The 23,981-nt window shown below is 40.5% G+C and overlaps 2 protein-coding genes across 2 annotated transcripts in view; one reads left to right on the forward strand and one right to left on the reverse strand.

Annotated features, from left to right (window-relative positions):
- Positions 1 to 4,156, forward strand: part of TBPL1 (TATA-box binding protein like 1) — a 37,139-nt gene extending 32,983 nt beyond the window's left edge. The window contains exon 7 of the mRNA XM_064291042.1: positions 1,891 to 4,156. Within this exon, the coding sequence (XP_064147112.1) occupies positions 1,891 to 1,970 (80 nt within the window). The 3' untranslated portion in view covers positions 1,971 to 4,156. The remainder of the gene's footprint in view (positions 1 to 1,890) is intronic.
- SLC2A12 (solute carrier family 2 member 12) overlaps positions 4,142 to 23,981 on the reverse strand; it is a 78,826-nt gene continuing 58,986 nt past the window's right edge. The window contains 3 exon segments of the mRNA XM_010591111.3: positions 4,142 to 6,585; positions 6,587 to 6,661; positions 23,656 to 23,788. Of these exon segments, the coding sequence (XP_010589413.2) occupies positions 6,474 to 6,585; positions 6,587 to 6,661; positions 23,656 to 23,788 (320 nt within the window). The 3' untranslated portion in view covers positions 4,142 to 6,473.

The raw sequence follows: 23,981 nt of genomic DNA on the forward strand, positions 1-23,981 counted from the left end.
TGGAAGGGGTAGTTTCAGAAGACCAGGTATAGATGTAAAGAGTAGCATTAGCATGTAGGGTGATCTTTCAAAGGCACTGTGGCCGCAGATTGTACAGTGGCATTGCTTCAGACTCAGGCCCAACCTTAGTCAAAATTTGAGTTGAGGGAGATTTCTGTAGTGCCTTGAATTTTACTTTTTCTTCTTTTAATCCCTACAGGAGAATAAAAGTTATTAATTAACACATTTAAACCCTTAAAATAAGCTTTAGTTTTAACTCATTCTTTGGGTTTTCACATTTTCCTTGGGGGCACTTTTAAGCCTATTGTTGCAGGTCCTACCTGAATCTTAAAAATGGGGTGGTGGGTGGTAGCAAGTCTATTTGTTGCTATCTTTGAACTGTCTGGAATCCTGGTGGTGCGGTGGTTAAGAGCTTGGCTGCTAACCAAAAGATTGGCAATTCGAATCTACCAGCTGCTCCTTGAAAACCCTATGGGCAGTTAAATACTTACCCAATAGGGTCACTATGAGTTGGAATCAACTCAACGGCAGTGGGTTTGGTTTTGGTATGGTTTTCAACCGTCTGTTTCTACACCTTGGAGCCTGAACTTCTGGAAGGACACAAAGTCTAGCATAGGTCCCTTCTAAGAATAGAATAAAATGTGATGCATGTGTAAAATCTACTTTTGTTAGTAGAATAATTAAAACAATAACAAACTGAAGACAATTGACTTCGTTAATGAGCACGCATTATATACTTGTTTACATTTGTAATATCCTATGAAATGTTAAAAATTCACTGAGCACAGACTGAGTAATTCCCACTGGCAGAGTATTATGCTGTGTTTGTGTGGGGCGGCGGGGCGGTGAGTCAGCAAGGTAAGGTGGCATGGTCAGTACCTTCCAGAAGCTCACAATGACTGGATTATGTAAGTTTTCAGGATTTTTCATGTGGATAAGTGTGTGTTAATGAAACTATTTTTACTCAAAATAAATTTAATGAAAATATTTTCATTGCCCCCACTTCTTTTAAATGTTTCTTTTTAGCTATTTAAATGTAGGATTACATTTTTTAAAAGTTATTTCTAGTGTTATGTGGATTAATTGATATGCTTACTCCTTGATACGTTTTTACCCCTGTGGGTAAGCAGTGAAGGTGAGATAGCTAGATTAGTTGTAAACATTAGTTATACATATAGTTATAACTATAAACGTATTATTTTCTTTATAGTAGTAGTAGTAAATCTGTGAAGTTTTTTAGACCCCCTTTTGGTTTCCTAGCATTGTGGCAGCAGCTGTGATTCACTCTGCTAGGCTCCCAGGTACCCCTGTGGTCTTCACCCTTAGCCTCACCAAAAGCCAGACTGCAGTGATGAAAAGGATAGTAGTTGTCTAGCCTCGTTCCTTGCTTTCATAAGCATATTATTATTTTTATCTGTGATAGTTTATATGCAATTTCTTATATACAGTGAAACCTGTGAGAGCCAGAACTTGATGAGACTGCCTTGTTTTTCTGCGTCTCACTAATTTTCCTCCTTTAACAGGGTGCAGTCTTCCAACTTTTCTAACCCTCATGTTAGTGGAAAATATTTGAGTTTTCTTTCTCTGACAGGTTTCCTGCCTTACACAAGTTCTGGCTTTTGTAGGTTTTACTGTACTGTTTTTATACTGGTCTCCTAAAATGAGATGAATAACGTTATTTTGTGTGCTAGGTTTTTTTTAGTCCAAAAAAAAAAATTTATTCTCTCACAGTTCTTATTCTAACTATGTGTATAATTATGTAAGTGTAGAGTAAAAAAACAATTAATCTGCTATTCTAAAGTACTTGAATATTTTTAATTCTGGGAGATCAGTTTTTCCTAGCGCTCTCTTTTCCTCTTCTCATGCCTTTCTCCGTTGTGTTTGTTGCAGGGCCCAATGTAAAGGCTGTTGCTACTGCTGTGGAACAGATTTACCCATTTGTGTTTGAAAGCAGGAAAGAAATTTTATAATTCACCACTTAATTGGTTAGAATCCCTAACTGAGCACCTTTTAAAACCTGCTGCACATTGGACTCAGAACAAAAGGAAAACTGGACCAACAGTAACTGAGGAAATAGACTCTTTTATTCATTCATGGCTGCAGTGTAAGCTCCAGTCCCTTTGGATTTCATTTCAAACCTTGCTGTAATATAAAAAGGAAGTTTACAAGACATGACATTGCTGCTTTTACAAAAGGACATTCTATTTATTTTCGCAGTAATTCTCATGTCCTCATAGCAGAGCTGTCACAGTGTGCACTACCTTAAATTGTTTCATTTTGTCATTGTTTTTTTTTTTTTTTTCCCCAGTTTGAGCTAATGTGTCTTATTTGTGAATAGTCTTTTACATTTTTGTATGCTGAACATGGGCACCAAAGAACCTGTAAAAGTTATCTTTTTCAATTGAATGTGCACAAATAAAAGTTTGGAAACGATCTCTCTTCATATCCATTCTAGAACTTTCATTCCCCATTTTCTATTTTAACAAAAATTGTATTCATATTTTTTTTTTTTAACTATGCAAGCTTAGACTTTTGCTAAAGTGTGTTTGCTCCTTTTCGAAGTGTATTTTGTATATATATACATATATGCCACATGTATATAGTATCTCTTTAATGCTCTGTTACCAAATATCAAATAAGACTTTGTTTCTTGCAGATTAGAAATGCAAACATGTATATAAATTCAAGGGAACAGGAGTAGAACTTTATAGATAAAGCATAATGTTTTATGTTGCTAATTTAATATGATAGAAAATGTTAAATAACATTTGAAAGTTAAGAAAATTGTAGTTTTTAATAGAAAACCCTTCTACCCAGAAGATGGATATGAGAAAGAAACTGATGGGTTGTACCTCATGTACCTTTGTTATTCTGGAAGGACTCTACTATAGTTATGGGAAAGTGACTGAGGTTCTTGACTCATTAAACTTTGGTTGGTGCTCAAGGCTATATTAAGAGTCTTGTCAGAAGTTGATAACATTGTGCTGTTTTAATAAGAAGTGCCCACAAGCTGCCTCTGTGCCACAGTGTAATTACAATATATTTCAACGTGAACTTGAAAGCCATTTTGCGAGATGTCTTTCCCATTGCTGTGTCTTATTTAATGGAACTAAAGAGTGACTATTCAGTATAGTATATAAAGTGGGATCGCAACTCTTAATGTTATAATAAATATGCATTTGTGAAGCAGTTTCTTTCTGGCTCATCTGTGAGCCTGGAATGGAATGGTAATACAGGCCTGAGCCGCAGCTGCGCTCTGCCGTGGTAAAACCAGCGGTGATTTTACCTGCAAATAAGGCTGAGTGGAAAGTTGAATTAGCTTCTCAGTAGAAACTTTATAGAGACAGTATTCCAACACAACCTTCCACTAAAACCTGAATTACCAAAATGTTTTGAAACCTTTGTAAAAAATTATAACATCTTAACCTCCACATTTAGTGCCGTGTCCTTACCTTATTATAAAATCTTGAAAATTTAGTTGAAGCATTGCACTGAACGATACATAGCATTTTACGTGCATTTTTGTTTTCTCAATGCCTCCCCAGCCCCTGCCTCTCATGCCCTCAAAAGTGGGGTCAAAGGCTGGCTTTTATCTTCTTCCTTTTAAAAGACTTGTGATTTTTCAGACGTTTAGTGTCTTTCTCTTTTTTTCCATTGTGTTTATTTACTTTAAAATACAGTAGGATAGCTAATCTCATATAATACAGAGAATAGAATTAGATGGAAATGTTACAGACTCTGGACTGGCTGTTTTAAAAAATTGTTATTATTCATTTAGTTTTAATTAACAGTAACAAGTGAACTCCTGCTTTGCAACATTCACCCCCCCCGAAAAAAAAAAAAAGGAAAGAGAAAATAAAGCATTCTGTATGTGAGGTGCATATCCAGATGTTTTAACATTTTCAGTATTTGAATGACTTGAAATTGGGTAGTATCTCATCAAAATGCTTTATCTGAAAAGGAGGCCAACAGTCTGAGCAGGTTCAGTTTCAGGGTGGCTCAGTGAGCATCACCTGGCAGAGTGTCACTGGGTAAGCTACTAGATCTCACAAAAGTGGTAAGAAGTGATTGAGTGTGATGTCTTCTGCTGGCTTTCCGCAAGTGCTGTAAATTTTTTTATAAATAAAAAATGTGAATATATGCGTACAAATCAAAAGGATTCTCCCTTTTTATTTTTGAAAGTCAAAAAGCTCTGATTTAGGAGGGTATTGGGTCAAAACATAGTTCGAAGACAAAGTTGTTTAGTTACAGACTCAGAAAAATAAAAGGAAACTAGAAGAGAACAATTTAAGACACTACAATTTAAATCACTAGTAATAAACCAATTAGGTTTACAGTTTCCTGCCCATTTACATTCATAAATGAATGGCTAAACCAAGAAATAGCTAAAATATATGTAGTGTTTGAACTTCAAAGGAAACATCTAATAATTTTGTTAAATATCTTAAAATTTGTGATTCTAGTCAAAGAAAAAAATCTGTATTACATGTCTTGATTTAATCTCAGCATATAATTCCACTGAAGATTCGTGATAAATCTCTTTAATTGACCTGTAGAACACAATTTCCCTTCTCCTACCAAAACAAACAGAAACATTGCAAACTCTAACTTGCATATGAAATGTACCACTGTAGAATTGTTTAAGATCTCGAACCTCCTTTCCTCATAACTTCCTCTGCCAATTTTAATTAAGATAGTCCATTTCAAAACCAGAACTTTTAGTCAGTCTTCTGAGATTCAGATAATACAGTCTGACTATTGCTTACATAGATTTGTCATCTTTCTACTTTGTTATCATGGAATGTAGTGAATCATACACCTTTATACCAAACTGGGACAGTTTGCTCCTTATTACCAATAAGGAAAAGTCCAAGCCAAATACAGGTTTTCCTCTTTTTCTTTGAAGGTTTTTGGCTCATAGGATTGATTCTCTTTTCTTCAGACTAATCATTCATGCTTTAATTTTTTTGTGTGTGCCTTCCCATAAAAAAATAGCTTATAATATTAGTAATTTAATGGGTTACTAGTTAAGTGGTTTGAGACTCTTCATTGTGGATTGTCTTATCATCATAACCAAGTTCTACTGGTAAAATATTTTGCCAAGGCTTAAAATTCAACTGGAGAAATACAGAAGAAAGTAATCCATTATTGTGACGATGAAAAACCTAAGTTTCTGGTGTGGTCTGTGGTCTGTCTGTTTCACCACAGAGAACAGTAGTGAGAGGATTGGCTTGATGTCTGAATGTCATTTCTTATATCTGCAGTCATCTGAGAGTCAACGTCAATTACAGCCAGCGCGCCATAACCTGAGGTAGTGATATTCCTGAGGAGGGCTGATAATGGCGAGAAACTCCAGACTGCTGTAAAGTTTTTGTGAAAGCCTTACAAGGAAAGAATTTTATAAACTTGATTTAACTCAAACCTACTTAGAGATTTGGATAAATAACGTAATAGCCTGACCTCTTTCTAATGTTTTACTAATAAAAAAAAAAAAAATTTTTTTTTTTTGCTAATAGCTACTTCTAAATAAATATGGTCCCATGATTTTGAAATTGTTCTATTCACATAAGAAAACAGATGGGGAAAAAATGCTTATTTTTTTCTCAGCAGTTGCAGAATTGTTTCTTTTAATATTTTTATAATACTAGCATGAAATTAATAAAACTAAGATATTTTGCATTAAATTATATTCATAATTCTTAAAATAAGCAGTATAGTCTTTGTATTTGTTGAATTGTAACTAGGAATTATCACTAAAATCCTAGCCAGGATCCTATCCTAATCTAGAACACTTGTGCAATTAAACTGTCAACATTGTGTCCTGGTTCTTTTTTTATAAAAGATCCCAGTGCAAGTAGTGTCTTAGTAGACAAAAAGTGTAAGTGTTCAGACCACTTAGGTATCTGAATAATAAAGCTGTGACTGGCCTCTATACATATTTTAAGGCAAAGGTTGATCTTATCACTAGCACATAGTCTTTCAAAGGCTACTCTGTGAAAAAGGTGGGGAGCATTCAACCAGCTAGCTGGTATATATTTTACCCGGTATCATGGTCAGAAAAAGGAGCCCTGTAGGCACGCAATGGTTAAAGCACTAGGCTGCTAACCAAAAGGTTCAAACTTCAAGCCCACTAGCCACTCCATGGGAGAAAAGACTTGGCAATCTGCTTCCATAAAGATTACAGTCTTGGAAACCCCTATACCCTTCAGGGACAGTTCTACTCTGTCCTATAGGATTGCTATGAGTCCTAATTGACTGGAGGCAACAACAACAACACTTTGCTGAGAATAAGAAAGAAACTCTATGTGACCTTGTGCCTCATCTACATTTTGAGGTTCTTTTTGCAGGGGGAGGTGGCGATTAAAAGTTGTCTATAATTTCAGGGTGTCTTTTTAAAACTAGCTCCATGACATTGAAGAGAAAAGACAGCAGTAACAAATACGTGATGGCACAAAGACACCCTGTGAGGTGTTCTACCAAAACCTGCCATTCGGAAGGTTTTGAGGCCATTTGATCTCTGGAGAAAGCTGCTTTGGTTGGCCCTTACCACCCAGCCTTTTATACTCCATCAGCTGTTCTTGGGGCTCTTTTTTGAAGCTGTCTTCGCACTAATTCCTCTTGGTGGTGACTCATGAAACGAATGTTGTTTTTCACATAGTTCCTGAAGGAGAAAGAGGCACTAATGAAAATGTCATTCTTAATTTACAGTGATTTTTTAAAAAATGTGCTATTACTTTAAATAACACCCTGGGATTTTCATGTTTGAGCTATGCAGAAAAGACATATTTTTATTGTGAAAGCTTTGATGTATCATGAAATTCAGTATAGATAGAACTTTGGGCAATTTCATAGAAAGGATAAGGTGGAGTTGTCATCTTGGAACATAATTATGGCCCACCTGCGTACAGGGAGGGATTCCAAGGATAATGTTACATTCAGAGAAGTAAGGAAGATATCTTAGATCTCATTTCTGTTTCTCAAAGTCTACCGATATGCCTATATTTAGAACTACATATTCTGCCTTCCGCATTAGCGATATGCCTATATTTAGAACTACATATTCTGCCTTCCGCATTAGCCTCTTGCTCCTACATTAATATATTCTCTCTACAGGCTTATTCCCATCAGGATAAAAGATGGCTCTAGTATTTTTTACCTTAATTAAAAAGGAGACAGCCTCCCTTAAGCCCCCCTCCCCATTAAGATATCTTTTTCTGTAATTTAACCAGTTGACAGAGTAGCTACAATGTGCCAAACACTAGGATAGAAGTGGATGAACACCTGCTCATACAGCTTTCTTCTTAATGGAAGAGAAAAGCCCATGAGCATGTAATTTCAAGTTGTAAAAGTGCTAATGAAAAAAAAGTAAACGAAAAAGAATGACTGAATTGGCTGGGTCTGTTTCATGCAGATGACTTCTTTCTAAAGAGGTGACGATCAGAAACTGGAATGAAGTCAGGGAGGGAATCGTAACTGCAAATAAAATGTGTTTACAGAAAGGCCAGTACGGCGAGAGCAAGGTAGTGCATGAATGGAGATGAGGTTGGAGGCTTGGGTAGGAAGGGGGCTGGTGAGAATTTTATATTTGAAATGTGAAGGAGCCCTGGTGGTGTAGTGGTTAAGCACTTGGCTGCTACCCAAAAGGTCAGCGGTTTGAATCCACCAGCCGCTCTGTGGGAGAAGGATGTGGCAGTCTGCTTCTGTAAAGATTTAGCCTTGGAAATCCTGTGGGGTAGTTCTACCCTGTTCGTAGAACTATGAGTCTGAATCAACTTGATGGCCTTTTTTTTTTTTTTTTGTATTTGAAAGGTAATGGGGAGCCTTTGAAGAATTTTGAGCTGAGGAATGGCATTTTAAAAAGATCAATCCAACTGCTGTATGGAAGATAGACTGTAGAGGAGAGGCGCTTACTATGGTCCTGATAAAAGTTGTGGCTTGCATTTAGAATGGTATGGGTGGAAAGGTCAGATTCATGATAGGTTTTGTTAACAGAGCTAACAGGACTTGCTGATAGTTTAAATATGGGGTGCACAGGATGGTGAGGAATCAAAAATGAATCAAGTTTTTGTCCTAAGGTGTCTGCAGAAGGGGAAGATTTGTGGAGGAGTGTGTGTGTTTGGGTGAATAGAGTTGAGAATCAAGAGTTCTGTGTAGGCCATGTAAAGTTAGAGATGACTATTAGATATTCCAAGAAAAGATATTAAGTAAGCTATTAGATTTGAGGATTTGAAAATCAGGTAAAATGTCAAAGGCTGGAGCTAAAAGACGGGGAGTCATCAATTTATGGATGGCATCAAATCCTCCAGGCGCTCCTTGGAAACTCTGTGGGGCAGTTCTACTCTGTTCTGTAGGGTCGCTATGAGTCAGAATTGACTCGACGGCAGTGGGTGGGTTATATAAAGCCATGGAACTAGATGAGATCATCTAAGAAGTAAATGTAGATAGAGAAGAAGCCCAAGGACTGAGACCTGGGTCACTATTGTGTTTATGAGTGTGGAGGAAGAGGAAGCAAAGGAGACTGAGGACTGACTAATGAGGTAGGAGAAAAAAAAGTATGTTCCAGAAGTCAAGTGCATGGAGCATGATGAACTGGGTCAAGTGCTGTGGAAAGTCAAGTAATAGGAGGACTGAGAACTGGCTCTAAGGTTTGATAACTTGGAGGCCACGAGTAGCCTTGGGAGTAAGAAAGTGGGAAAGAACACCTGGTGGGAGTAAGTTCAAGAGACAAAAGGTGAGGACATGGAGAAAGCAAATATAGGGCACTCTGGAACTACTAAAAGTGGGGGCAGGGAAATGGGTTAATAGCTGGTGGGAGTTTGAAGTCTAGGAACGTATATTTTTTTGGATGGGAGATACTCTAACTTTTGTGTCTATGTGTGCTTGTGTTTGTGCATTATAATCCCACAGAAAGGGGAACTTGATGATGCAATCAGTGCACAAATGGAAGAATCGGCCTTTGCCACAAGGCAGAGTATGTGGGCATAGATATCACTAGGTTAGTAGATCATGTGGTGGGAGGAAGTGGTGGTCTCTATTGTTTCTATTAGTGACCTAGAAAAAAGCAAGATTGCTGGCAGAGAGTAAGGTGTGAGGTAATCATCTTGAAGAGCAGGGAAGTCAACTCTCCTGGGAAATGTAGATTGCAGGGCGTTCCTGAAGGCCAACTTGAGACGCTCATGAATTTAAAACAAACCTGTCAGCATAGTTATGCTTTCTTCAGCCATGTTGAGCTCCTCAGATGCAGAGATAAAATAAGCTAAGAGTTGATTTAACCAGGTTTGTTCAAATGATGGAGGAAGAGAGAACAGAATTGGCAGTGATTATGGCGATGGTCCACAAAACTTAAACAGGGTAAGAAAAGAATTGACATGAATGATGGATACTAAGTGAATTCCAGGTCCTGATAAGGGGGAAGATTTGCTGAAGTGCTGGTTCTGGAGAAAGTAAGCTGAAGAGAAAGAAGTGGCTAGAGGATGAGTGGGATGCTTGTGAGTTCAACAGTTACACTGGTAATGACAGAGTCTAGGGTATGACCATCTGTTTCCTGCTCCCTTTCACAGTATGGAACTTCTGGAAAGAGTGGCTATAGCTGATGTCTTCACTTCATCTTCCACTCTCTCCTCAAACTCTTCAGTCAGCTTCTGTCCTCTCACTCCACTGAGATCGCACCTGACAAGCCTCTGATCACATCCCTCTTTGTAGTTGGCCTTTAAGCAGCCTTCAGCATCATCCAGTGCCACTTTCCTAAACACCGCTTTTGGCTTCAGTGATACCTTATTGTGGCTTTCCTCCAGCCTCACTGGTTGCTCCTTCTTCATCCTTTTTGATGTTTCTTCTCCTCTACTTGATCTCTGAACGTTGGCATAATCTCAGGCTTGGTTATGGACCTCATCCTCTGCTTTATCTACACTCTAACTACATGATCTCATCTGGTTCCATGACTTAAATGCCACTTAAAAGCTGATGGCCTCCCAAGTTGGACTCTGAGTGCCTCCAGAATTCCAGACTTGCATAGCCAACTGCGTACTAATAATATATCTATTTGATGTCTAGTGAACATCTCAAAATTAACATACCAAAACAGCGCTCATCTCCCCAGCCCTGAAACCCAATCCTCTTCCAGGCTTCCCTATCTCAGCAAATATACCACCATCCATCAAGTTTTTTGAGCTAAACATTAGGTGTCCTACTGGATGTGTCATTGCCTTGTTGTTGTTAGATGTTGTCCAGTTAGATGTCCACTCACAGTGACCCTATGTCCTTGCCTTACTCTTCTCCAGTTTATTCATGAGCTCCAGCTGTGTACCCAGGAATTGTTTAGGTTCTGGGAAACAACAGTGAGCCTTCAGTCTGCCTGGTGTGTTCAAGATACAGCAAAAAGGCCAGTGTGGCTGATGAGAGCAAAAGGTGGGGGGTGGGGTGGGGGGAGTGGTAAGATATGTAGGGCTTTGGAGATCATCAAGGTTTTTATTTTGAGATGGAGAACAACTGGAGGATTTGAGCAAAGCAATGTCTTAAAGGGATTACTTTGGCTGCTGTGTTGAGAACAGATAGGATGGGAACAAATATGGAAATGGGAGCCAAGTAGATGACTATTTCAATAATCCAAAAGGGAGATGATAGTGACTAAAATCAGGGTGGTAACAATAAAGGTGGTCAGGCTCTGGATATATTCTGAAGTAAGATATAACAGTTTCCTGACAGACTGAATGTGGGGTGTGAGAGAAAGACATCAGGAGACTCCAAGTTTTGTGGCCAGAGCAAGTAGAAGGATAAAGTTGACCTCAACTGGGATCCATAAGACTAAGTGGAATAGCGTTGGGGGGTATCAGCAGTTCAAATTAGGGTATACAAAGATTGAGATTTGACAACTTTGAATCGTGATGTTCATGAAGAATAGTGAATATACAATGGACTGCCAAAAGAATGAACAAATCTGTCTTGGAGGAAGTACAACCAGAACGCTCTTTAGAAGCAAAGATGGCGAGACGGCATCACATATACTTTGGACATGTTATCAGGAGGGACCAGTCCCTGGAGAAGGAAGGACATCATGCTTGGTAAAGCAGGGGGTCAGCGAAAAAGAGGAAGACCCTCAAAGAGATGCATCGACACAGTGGCTGCAACAATGGCTCAAGCATAACAATGATTGTGACAGTGGTGCAGGACTGGGCAGTGTTTTGTTGTACATGAGTTGGAACCAACTCGACGGCACCTAACAACAACAAAAAGATTGAGATATCTGTTAGACATGTGAAAAGACATGTAGAATAAGCAGCTGAATATACAAAACCTCCAGGTCAGGAGAGAGAACTAAGCTGGAGATGTAAATTTAGGAGTAGTGGCATATGTTGTTGTTAGCTGCTCTTAAGGCAGCCCCTGACTAATGGGGACCCTACATGTTTCAGAATAGAATTCCTCCATGAGGTTTTCTTGGCTGTAATCTTTATGGAACAAGTTCATCAGGCCTTTCTTCTGCAGAGAACTGGCAGCAGCAGAACGAGAAGCGCAGCTCCAGACAGTGCCGGAGCTCACCCACAGAGCAAGAGAGCTGCATGTCTGTGCGCAGGAGGGTTCCTGGCAGAGTGGGGTGCCTCCAGGCACTTATTGGTGGAGCTACAGATTTTTGGAGCACTTGCCCCAGCAAGACAGATGCGGGTGTGAGGCCTGAGGAGCTGAGAGGCCAAGAAACCAGGAAGCAGAGCTGAAGAGACAAGGAACAACAAGAAGCCTAGCTGCCTCAGTCTCAAAAGGTATGGCCATGATCTCAGGGGTTACAAAGGGTAAAGCCACGACCTCTGATATTTCTAAGGGTGGAGTTGCCACTCAGATGGACTAGGAGAATGGTACACCTAAAGCCGAGGGAGCAGAGTTGCTGTCATAGTGGGCTTGGAAAGCAGAGCTGAAGCCCAGGGCCCAGGGGCCTCCACTCAAAGCCACTGGGTGGTTTCAAATCGCCAACCTTTAGATTCGTGGTTGATCACAAACCACTTGAGATGACATAAAAGCCATAACTTTATCTGAGATCAACGAGCCAGTGAAGGTGGTAAAGAAGTGGTCAGAAGACTAAACCCTGGGGCCCTCTAACTTTAAGATCGTGAGAAGATGAAATGGACCCAGCAGGAGTTGCTGAGGAGGAGTGAGTCATATGGTAGGAGAAAATGAGGAGGGGGATCCCAAAGGTGGTGAAGTAGGTATTCCAGGAAGAAGGACATGCTGAGTCAATGCTGGGGATGGCCTTTAAGATGAAAGATAATTGACCAGGGGTTTAGTAATTTGGAGGTTATTGGAATGTTAAAAAAAAAAAAGAAGTTTCAGCGGAGTAGAAGCCTGATTGGAGGGGGGCTCATGAGAGAATGAGAAGAACTTTGCTTTAAAATCATAGCAGAGAAATGGCAAAAGCTGCAGAGGGAAATGAGACCAATCCCAACCCTACCCCCTTTTCTTTTCAAGTGCAATGAAAAAGTACTAAAGTATTTTAAAGAAGGGGAAGGAATTACAGTATGTTTCTATACTGATAAGAATGACCAAGTGGTGGGTAAAATATAGGTGATGTAGGTACAGCAGGGACACTTGTTGGAGAATGTTCCAGACTGGGGAGAGGGTACGAAGGGGTGGTTTCACATATAAACGGTGTAGTTAACATGAAGCAACTGGTGAGATGGTGGGTACAAATATTGATGTGTGGGTTGATATGTAAGGTTGTGGAAGTTCCCTTCTGAGTATGCCAGTTCTCAGTGAAGTCTGAAGCAAGGCCATCAGCAAAGATCAAGGAGGGCTGAGGAGAAGGTGGGAAGTGTCATGGACCGAATTATGTCCCCCCCCAAATGTGTGTATCAATTTGGCTGGGCCATAATTCCTGGTATGGTGTGATTTTCCTATATGTTGTAAATCCTGCCTCTATGATGTTAATGGGGGAGGATGGGCTACAGTTTTGTTAGTGAGGCAGGACTCAATCTATAAGATTGGATTGTGTCTTGAGGCAATCTCTTCTGAGATATAAAAGAGGGAAGTGAGCAGAGAGACAGGGGGCCTTATACCACCAAGAAAGCAGCGCCAGGAGGACAGTGTGTCCTTTGGACCCAGTGCCCCTTTGCGAAGAAGCTCCTAGTCCAGGGGAACATTGATGAGAAGGCTGGCAGAGAAAGCCTTCCCGCTGGAGCTGATGCCCTGAATTTGAACTTTTAGTCTACTTTACTGTGAGGAAATAAACTTCTCTTTGTTAAAGCCATCCACTTGTCATATTTCTGTTATAGTAGCACTAGGTGACTAGGACAGAATTTGGTACTGAGACAGTGGGGTACTGCTCTAACAGATACCTAAAATGTGGAAGCGGTTTTGAAACTGTGAATGGATAGATGAGCAGCAGCAGCAGAGGTCCAGCAGCAGCAGAGAACCTGCAGTGGCAGAGAAGCGTCAGCAGCAGAGAACTGGCAGCAGCAGAACCAGAAGGCCAGCTCCAGACAGTGCCGGAGCTCATTCACAGAGCAAGAGAGCTGCATGTCTGTGCGCAGGAGGGTTCCTGGCAGAGTGGGGTGCCTCCGAGCACTTATCGGTGGAGCTACAGAGTTTTGGAGCACTTGTCCCAGCAAGACAGATGCGGGCATGAGGCCTGAGGAGCTGAGAGGCCAAGAAACCAGAAAGCAGAGCTGAAGAGACAAGGAACACAAGAAGCCTAGCTGCCTCAGTCTCAAAAGAGGCTACAAAGGGTATAGCCATGGTCTCTGGTATTTCTAAGTGTGGGGTTGCCACTCAGATGCACTAGGAGAATGGTGCACCTAAAGCCAAGGGAGCAGAGTTGCTGTCATAGTGCGCTTGGAAGGTGGAGCTGAAGCCCAGGGTCCAGGAGCCCTCCACTCAGAATCTAGAGAATGTGGCCAAAACCTAGAGTCTCGAGGGCAGGGCCGTTGTATAAATTGTCTCAGAGAACAGAGGGTTATTTTCAAAGCCTTGAGGGCTAATGTAATTTGTTATGCTGACTTGCTTGATGCTTGTTATCCCTTCTTTTCCTCCAGTTTCTCCCATTTGTAATGGAAATGTCTAGCTTGTGCCCGTTCTTCCATTGTACCTTTGGAAGCAGATAACTTGAATTCTAGATTTCACAGATGAGCAGGAATTTTTAGATTTTGGACTTGGAATTAGGACTTTTGCTATGATACGATGAAATGAATATGTTTTGCATGTTGTAAGGATGTGATTTTGGGGGGGCCCAAAGGGTGGAATGTATTGGATTGAATTATGTCCTCCAAAAATGTGTGTATCAGTTTGGCTGGGCCATGATTCCCGGTATTGTGTGATTTTCCTATATGTTGTAAATCCTGCCTCTACGATATCAATGAGAGAGGATGGGTGGCAGTTGTGTTAGAGGGACAGGACTCAGTCTACAAGATTGGATTGTGTCTTGAGGCAATCCCTTTTGAAACATAAAAGAGAGAAGTGAGCAGAGAGATGGGGGACCTCATACCACCAAGAAAGCAGTGCCGGGACCAGATCATGTCCTTTGAATCTGAGGTTCCTATGAGGAGAAGCTCCTAGTTCTGGGGAACATTGATGAGAAGGCCAACAGAGAAAGCCTTCCGCCTAGAGTTGATGCCCTGCATTTGAACTTTTGGTCTACTTTACTGTGAGGAAATAAACTTCTCTTGGTTAAAGCCATCCACTTGTGGTATTTCTGTTATAGAAGCACTAGATAACTAAGACAGGAAGGTTTAAAAGAGAGAGGTGGTATTGAGGAGTTGTCTAGGAGAAAGGCAGGATTAAAGGACTAGGGGCATATATGATTACCAGACAGCACTGAGGACTGAGGTCAGTGGTCATGAATTAAAATGAGGCCCTCCATTATGCTTGTTTGCTTTCTCCAGCCATGTTCAGCTGTGTGACTGCAGACATTCATTTTTTAACCAAACAGTTGCTATCAGTTCTGACTCATGATGACCTCATGTGTGTCAAAGTAGAACTATGCTCCATGGGGTTTTCCATGGCTGATTTTTTGGAAATAGACTTGACCTTCCAACCTTTCAGTTAGCAGCCAGGTGTGTTAACTGTTGGCATTATTGGGGACTCCACCAATACTCACTAGGCATTCCTTAAAATGTAAACCAGATCCCATCACTCCAGGCTTAAAATACTTTAGTAGCTTCCCGTTGCACTACAGTGAAATCCAAACTTCTCACCCCATCCTGCAAAGCCCTACACAATAGCCTCTACCTCCTTTCTAATATAATCTCCAAGAATCTACCTTCCTGGACTTTTTTCTGTTCTGGAAGCAAGTCAAGCGTATTTTCTTTTTTTTTTCTTTTTATAGTGCTTCAAGTGAAAGTTTACAATTCAAGCCAGTTTCTCATACAAAGATTTATACACACATTATTATGTGACCCTAGTTTCTCTCCCTACAATGTGACAGCACACTCCTTCTCTCCACGCTATATTTCCTGTGTCCATTCAACCAGCTCCTGTCCCCCCTCTGCCTTCTCATCTCACCTCCAGACAAGAGCTGCCCACATAGTCTGATGTGTCTACTTGAGCTGAGAAGCACACTCCTCACCAGTATCATTTTATGTCTTATAGTCCAGTCTAATCTTTGTCTGAAAAGTTGGCTTTAGGAATGGTTTTAATTTTGGGCTACCAGAGAATTCGGGGGCCGTGACCTCTGGGATCCTTCCAGTCTCAGACCATTAAGTCTGGTCTTTTTACTAGAATTTGAGGTCTGCATCCCGTTTTTCTCCTGCTCCATCAGGAATTTTCTGTTGTGTTTCCTGTCAGGGCAGTCATTGGAGGTAGCCAGGCACCGTCTAGTTCTTCTGGTCTCAGGTTAATGGAGTCTTTGGTTTATGTGGCCCTTTCTTTCTCTTGGGCTCATGTTTTCCTTGTGTCTTTGGTATTCTTCATTCTCCTTTGCTCCAGGTGGGTTGGGAGACCAATTGATGCATCTTAGATGGCCGCTTGCTAGTCAAGCTATGCCCTCTGCTTGAATTCTCTTTGCCCCTCTCCTCATAGGATTGGCTTTTTGTTATCACCCAGATTTAATCTTAAATATTACCTCTCAGATCAACCTTCTCAGAACACCCGATTGAAAGTAGCCCCCCAATCACTATCATATTAAAAACCCCTTGCCTTTGAGTCAATTCCAACCCTATAGGACAGAGTAGAACTGCTCCATAAAATTTTGAAGGAGCAGGTGGTGAGTTCGAACTGCTGACCTTTTTGTTAGCACCCGTCTCTCCTAACTACTGTGCCACCAGGGCTCCACTATCATATTACTGCGTTTTAATTCACCTCATGGCAGTTTTACTGGCTCATCCATTGTTGTAGCATCTAGAAAAGTACCTGGCACATAATAGATGCTCAATAAATATTTATTGAATAAATGAATTTGGATGAATGAACAAATGAACACACAAAATTAATGACTAAAAGTGAAAAATAATTTAAGCCTCTGAACTAAAATATTTACAAAACATTAACTTCTCTTGTTTATTTTCTCTATTTGTTCCACTCAAACTGGGGAGAAGAATAAAAGTCACAGCTGAAAGAGTAAATATGGTGAATAACCTGTTTTGAGTTTGTAGCTGGCAGGGCAGAAGTTCAAAACAAAATTCTTTCAGATTACATTATTGTAGAGATCTTTTTCTGACCTCAGTCAGCTGAGTCATTCCTTATTTTATAATAAACTTAAGTTGAGCTCAACTCTTTTACCCCTACGAGAGAGAAAAATGTTAAACAGCATGTAGCATTGAATTTGAAGTTAATTCGATGTTATAAATAGTTTCCTTTCTTACTCCTTAGAAATACTCATTGGGATTTATATATCAGCACTATCTGTTTCCCTGGTGACAAAAGTCGATTCGTTGTTTATTAGCTCCTAAATTTATATTCTGTTAACTCAGCTGGGTCCTTCCTCAATCTTCAAATTTACATCAGTTTCCAGCGGGTTCAGTGGGCTTGCCACTGCCCCGCCTTTCCTTAAGTAATTTGATAACTTTTTAATACAATTTTTTTATGTCTGACATTTCCTTGTTTAACATACATAAACCTTGTTTAACATACATACTTCATGCATACTTTGGTCAATTTGCATAATACAGGCTGCTTACATTTTCATTTTAAAAGCATTTGCCAACTTGCTGCTTCATGTTAAAACAAGCCCCGGGCTCTCTTACCCAAAAAAACCACCGCCATTGAGTCGATTCTGACTCATTGCAACCACATAGGACAGAGCAGAAGTGCCCCCATAGAGTTTCCAAGGAACGCCTGGTGGACTCAAGCTGCTGACCTTTTGGTTAGCAGATGTAGCTGTTAACCACTACGCCACCAGGGTTTCCCCCAGCCCTGTATTATCGCATAAATAGGAGTTAGGCAAGAGTTCTAAAAGCAATTCTTTTTCCTCCTTGCCCTCAGAACTGGGCTTCCCCCCAACTATACCGCCTTGGTGCTGCTGCTGCTGCTATTCAGCAGCAGTGTGTTTGCTGGTGTTGAATAATTTGAGGGGGAATCAACAGGCTGAGAGATGTGTGCCTTCCTTCTTAGCCTCCATTAAGCTCTCACATCCAAGGAAGGCAATAACTGGGTAACTCTTTGCAGTTTCACCTACATATATCCAAAACCAAACCCGTCCCCGTCGAGTCGATTTTAACTCATAGTGACTCTATAGTACGGAGTGGAACTGCCCCACAGAGTTTGCATGGAGTGCCTGCTGGCTTGGAACTGCTGACCTTTTGTTAGCAGCAGAGCTCTTAACAACTATGCCACCAGGGTTTCTAACTTACATATAGAATTTTAAAAAGTATTCCCATGAGGGCACTACTTATTCAAATGCACTACTTGTTGACCCCAAATTATTTTTTTAGTACTTGGTTTTTTCTTTTAAAGGATCCTTTGTAAATTGAAGGAAAAACAGCTGGGGAAAAGGAGTATGAAAGGGAAGCATGCGAGAAGAGTCTGATAGGAAATTGAATATATTCTGATGGTAGAAACAGCTGTGCATCTGGGATGCCTCCCTGTGCTGACAGCATCTACTCTGCTCTTGTCTCTTTATCATTTATCTTCCAAAGGATAGATGGTCAGTGCAGACATTTCCTTGTTTTTGAGTCACCCACTAGAAAGTGTTTTACTAGAATGTAAGCTCCATGAAGAAATTTTTCTGGTTTGTACATTGCTATAGAAATCTCTGAGTGGTGCTAATGGGTAAGCTCTCAGCTGCTAACCAAAAGGTTGGAGATTTGAGTGTGCCCAGAGGTACCTAGGAAGAAAAGCCTGGCAGTCTCCTGAAAAATCCACCAGTGCAAACACCATCTTTGCCCAGATAACTCCCTCCGGATTCAGCTCTGTCATGATTTTACAGAATCAAATCTTCCAACACCCTGTACTGCAATGGTCTGTTTTCTTGTCTGCCTCCTAAAGTAAATAAGCTATGGATTCTTTATCCCCTGTGTCTTCAGTTCTTCCCTAGTACAGTGTCTGACCAATGGTAGATGGTCAACAAAGAGTCAACATCTGAAGTGGTGGGGAAGATGGTGGTATGGTATAGCTAGTATGTCTCACTTATCTTTAATACATACAGTACGTTATCCTCCTCCATCGCACAGATTGTGTTGAGCATAGATTAGATCATATCCCATGATGCACTGATTAAAACCTGTGCAGTTTATACTGTGTCTATGACATGGACAATGGAAACCCTGGTGGTGCAGTGATTAAGTGCTACGGCTGCTAACCAAAGGGTCAGCAGTTCGAATCTGCCAGGCACTCCTTGGAAACTCTATGGGGCAGTTCTACTCTGTCCTGTAGTGTTGCTATGAGTCGGAATTGACTCGACAGCACTGGGTTTGGTTTTGGTATGACATGGACATGAGGATTCCATCTTCATATTCAATCCCCACACACAATGAATTCAGACCTCATCCACAAGTCATCAAATTAAACAGAGGATACTTCTTAATTGCTAGGAATCGATATTAAGTTTGGCACTGTAGACGTTACACAAGAAAGATAATGAGCAAAAACATTCCTGACAACCAAAAGCTTTAGAATGTAGTTAAGGAGGCGAAGCCACAAGAGTGTTAGCTAAGGCAATATAGAAGAAAATGGGACTAGAAAATATTGAAAAACCAAGAGAAAGCGATGCTTATTCAGGACTAGATTTAGTTCCGGCTTCACAGATGAGAATTTGAGTTGACCCTTAAGGCATAAGGATGTCTGGCTAAATCTTCAAAGATAACTCTAATGCAGGAATAGACAAAGATAAGAGTCATTGAGGTAGGAGGGGAACCAGGGAAAATGATTATTGCAGAGGAGCTAAAAGAGAATTTCAGAAAAGAGTAATTATGGAAGATTAAGTGTGGCCACAAATTCTTTGTCCTTCATCCTATCAAGAGGTTAAGTCTATTTCTAATCCACTTGAACCTGGGCAGGCCTTGTGACTTGCTCTGACAATAGGAAGTAGAGGTAGCGATGCTGTGTAAATTCCAGAACTTACGACTTTAGAGGCCTTGCAGCTTCTGCCTTCACTACCTTGGAAATGTTGACTTGATTCTGACGTGGGGGGAAGCCACATTAGCCTCCTAGAGGTTGAGAGCCATGTGAAGGAGAACTGAAACTTCCCCCACTGACAGCCAGTACCTCTTGGACCTTCCAGTCCAACTGACCCTCCTGTTGATGGAGCCACATGAGTGAGTCCAGGTGAAACCACCAGAGGAACCTCCCAGCCAAATCTAAGGATTCATGAGAAACAGTAAATCATTGTTGTTTTAAGCTACTATACTTTGGGATGGGTTGTTATGCAGCAATAAGTTGTTGTTAGGTGCTGTGAGTCAGCTTCCACTCATGGTGACTCTATGTATAACAGAAAGAAACGTTGTACAATCCTACGTTTGTTGCAATGTTAGAGCCCCTTGTCGCAGCCACTGTGTGAATTCATCTTATTGAGGGCCTTACTTTTTTTTTTCCACTCACCCTTATCAAGCATGATCAGGAGCAACTGGTCCCTCCTGATGACATGTCCAAAATAAGCGTGATGAAGTCTTGCCATTTTTGCTTTTAAGGAGTGTTCTGGCTGTACTTTCTCCAAGATAGACTTGTTTGTTCTTCTGGCAGTCCACGGTATATTCAATATGCTTCGCCAACACCACAATTCGAATGCATCAATTCTTCTTTGGTTTCCCTTCTTCATAGTCCAGTTTTTGCATGCATATGAGGAAATTGAAAATACCATGGCTTGGGTCAGGTGCACCTTAGTCATCAAAGTTACATCTTTGCTTTTTAGGACTTTTTAGAGGTCTTTTGCAGCAGATTTATCCAATGCAATACATCGTTTGATTTCTTGACTGCTTTTTCCATGGGCATTGATTGTTGATCCAAGAAGAATGAAATCCTTAACGACTTCAATTTCTTTGCCATTTATAATGATGTTGTTCATTGGTCTAGTTGCGAGGATCTTCATTTTCTTTATGTTCAGGGACAATTCATACTGAAGGCTGTCTTTTACTTTCATCATAAGTGCTTCAAGTTGTCTTAATTTGGGGCAAGCAAGGTTGTATCATCTGGATATCTTAGGTTGCTAATGAGTCTTCCTCCAATCCTGATGCCGAGTTCTTTTTCACGTAGCCCAGTTTCTCGGATTATTTGTTCAGCGTATAGATTGAATAAATGAGGTGAAAGAATACAACCCTGCTGCACACCTTTTCCAATTTTAAACCTGGTGTGCAGCAGGCATAGGGAGGGAAGAGAATTGAAGGAAAATTGATAGATTTGGCTACATGGCTGTTCTGATATCTCTGTTCTGGAAAAGGCATGAAGCTATCAGGAATAGTCTCATTTTACAAATGGTGTTATTGTTAGGTGCTGTCGAGTCAGCTCAGACTCATAGCAATCCTATGTACAGCAGGATGAAACAGTGCCCTGTCCTGTGCCACCCTCACAATTATTGTTATACCTGAACCCATTGTTGCAGCCACTGTGTCAATCCTTCTCTTTGACAGTCTTCTTTTTCACAAGACCTCAACCATATGAGAAATTAGCCCTGCAATTTGATATTTAACTTAGAGCTTGAATTAAAAGTATTTCTGCTTACTAAAGTAAAATATATTAAAGCTTAAACCATTTAAAAATGTATAAAGTAAAAAATGAAAGTTTTCCATAATCCTACTTTCTACCCAGAACCAAAAAAACCCCGACTCATAGCGACCCTATAGGATGGAGTAGAACTGCCCGATAGAGTTTCTAAGGAGCGCCTGGCAGATTCGAACTGCTGACCCTTTGGTTAGCAGCCGTAGTACTTAACCACTACGCCACCAGGGTTTCCATCCTACTTTCTATATTCCCCAAAAAGCCAGCATTAACAGTTTGCTCTATATAAATATATATGCACACATATGCCTACCACCATATCACCTATCAAATTTATTCATCCCTCAGATAAAACGGAAACACTGGTGGCGCAGTGGTTAAGTGCTACAGCTGCTAGCCAAAACATTGGCAGTTTGAATCCACCAGGCACTCCTTGGAAACTCTATGGGGTAGTTCTACTCTGTCCTGTAGGGTCACTATGAGTTGGAATCAACTCAACAGCAACGGGTTTGGTTTTTCTTTTTTTCCCAGATAAAAGTGGAAGAATCACCATGACCATAATTTCTGAAGAAGTCATACATTTTTCTCTAGTGTATTGAAAGTGTTCTTTTTTTTGTGGTAAATGTATATATAACAAAACATTTGCCAGTTCAACATTTTTTTACATGTATAATTCAGTGACATTGATTATGCTTGAAAATGTTTTTAAAAGAAAGCCACAAATTGGAAATCTGTAGTTTCTTCCCATTATATTAAACCCAAGAATATGTGTCCCTATGTTTCCAAGTACAATGACTTAAACTAGGAAAGTAATAAGCTTCCCTTCGTTCCTAACCCATTTGCATTACCTCCTTCCCCAGGGCACTGTCTTAGCAGTTAGAGCTGTGAGTTTTGCTACTAAAAGAGTAGGGGAATTTCCTACAAATTTTAGGTTAACTTGCTTAAACAGTCTCTCCGTGTGATGCTCATTTAGCCAGTTTTCTAACCCTGGTGGCATAGCAGTTAAGTACTACAGCTGCTAACTAAAAAGTCGGCAGTTCGAATCCACCAGGCACTCCTTGGAAACTCTACGAGGCAATTCTATTCTGTCCTGTAGGGTCACTATGAGTTGGAATCTGCTTGAAGGCAATGGGTTTGGTTTTGGTTATTCATATATAAGAAACTCTTTATCTTTCTTAAAATTACCCTAAGTGTGCCATACTTACAACAATCGTGGACATTTAAGTCCAGTGTTTCTGTTTATCTTAGCCTTAACAAGGGTTTAGAGACCCTGGGTGGTACAAATGTTTAACATGCTTGGCTGCTAACCAAAAGGTTGGAGGTTCAAGTTCACCCAGAGGCACTGTCTTAGTTATCTAGTACTGCTTTAACAGAAACACCACAAGTGGATGGCTTTAACAAAGAGAAGTTTATTCTCTCATAGCCTAGTAGGCTAAAAGTCCAAATTCAGGGCGTCAGCTCCAGGGGAAGTCTTTCTCTCTCTGTTGGCTCTGGAGGAAGGTCCTTGACATTAATCTTCCCTTAGTCTGGGAGCATCTCAGTGCAGGAGCCTCAGGTCCAAAGGACTTGCTCTGCTCCTGGCACTGGTTTCTTGGTGATATGAGGTCCTCCTGTCTCTCTCTCGCTTCTCTCTTTTATATCTCAAAAGAGATTGGCTTAAGACACTATCTAACCTTGTAGATCTCATTAATGTAACTGCTGATAAACCACCTCATTAACATCACAGTGATAGAATTTACAACACAAGGAAATCACATTAGATGACAAAATGGTAGACAATTACACAATACTGGAAATCATGGTCTAACCAAGTTGACAGATATTTTTGGGGGACACAGTTCAATCCATGACAGGCACCTAGGAAGAAAGTCCTAGTGATCTACTTCAAGAAAATCAGCCATTGAAAACCCTATAAAACACAGTTCTACTGTGATACACATGGGGTCCCCATGAGTTAGAATCCGCTCAACAACAACTGGAAAACAAGAGTTTAGGGCACAAAGAGATCTATAAGTCTGATAGAGATGGAAGAGCTGAACCCATAGTCTAGTTCATGGTGAGCATGACATCTCAAGGCCTACCTGAAACCCCAAAGAAAACCTCCTGTGTAAGGGAGCTAGGGAGATGGGAGATCTTGATGTTCTGTGATTATTACCGAAAAGAGCTTTGAAAGATTACTTGTTAGAAAGCACTGGTTACTCTAGTTCCTTAAGGAGCCCTGGTGGTGCAGTGGTTGAAGTGATTGACTGCTAACAGAAAGGTCAGCGGTTTGAAACCAGCAGTGGCTCTGCAGGAGAAAGATTTGGCAGTCTGCTTCCAAAGAGATTTACGGCCTTGGAAACCTCATGGGGTCGCTATGAGTAGGAATTGACTCGATAGCAGTAGGTTTGTTTTATTTGGGGGGGGTATTCTAGTTCCTTAGCTGAGTTGCACAAATTAAAGGCAGTTGAAACCAGAATTATATTTTGAAGCACGATCTTACACAAAAAGGAATATCTTAAAATAATTTCAGACATTATTATTTAGTCACATATAAAAGCTGCTTTTTTAACCAAAGAGTGTTGTTCAGAGAGCGATGTACGTAATACTCACGCTTTTGCTAGCTCCATTGATATTTGTTCCAAAGAGCATCCTTTTGTTTCAGGTATAAACACAACAACAAAAGCCAGGGAGGCTAGGCTCATTATTGTATATATAAAGCACACCCACGGCAGGCCAACGAGGTCTACAAAAGACAAAAGAAATTGGTTGGAAATATGTTTTGTGTTGTTTGGATCCCATTTGTGGACAGCTGCTTTTCAGAACACATACGAAGCCATATGTATTTTCAAACACGCCAGTAGTATCCAGGGAAATAGGAATCACAAACGAAAAATATAGTCAGACTCTGAAAGTTTCATTTGTACAAACTACTCCAG

The sequence above is a fragment of the Loxodonta africana genome, chromosome 1 (genome assembly GCF_030014295.1).
Source record: "Loxodonta africana isolate mLoxAfr1 chromosome 1, mLoxAfr1.hap2, whole genome shotgun sequence".
Taxonomy (NCBI): Eukaryota; Metazoa; Chordata; class Mammalia; order Proboscidea; family Elephantidae; genus Loxodonta; species Loxodonta africana.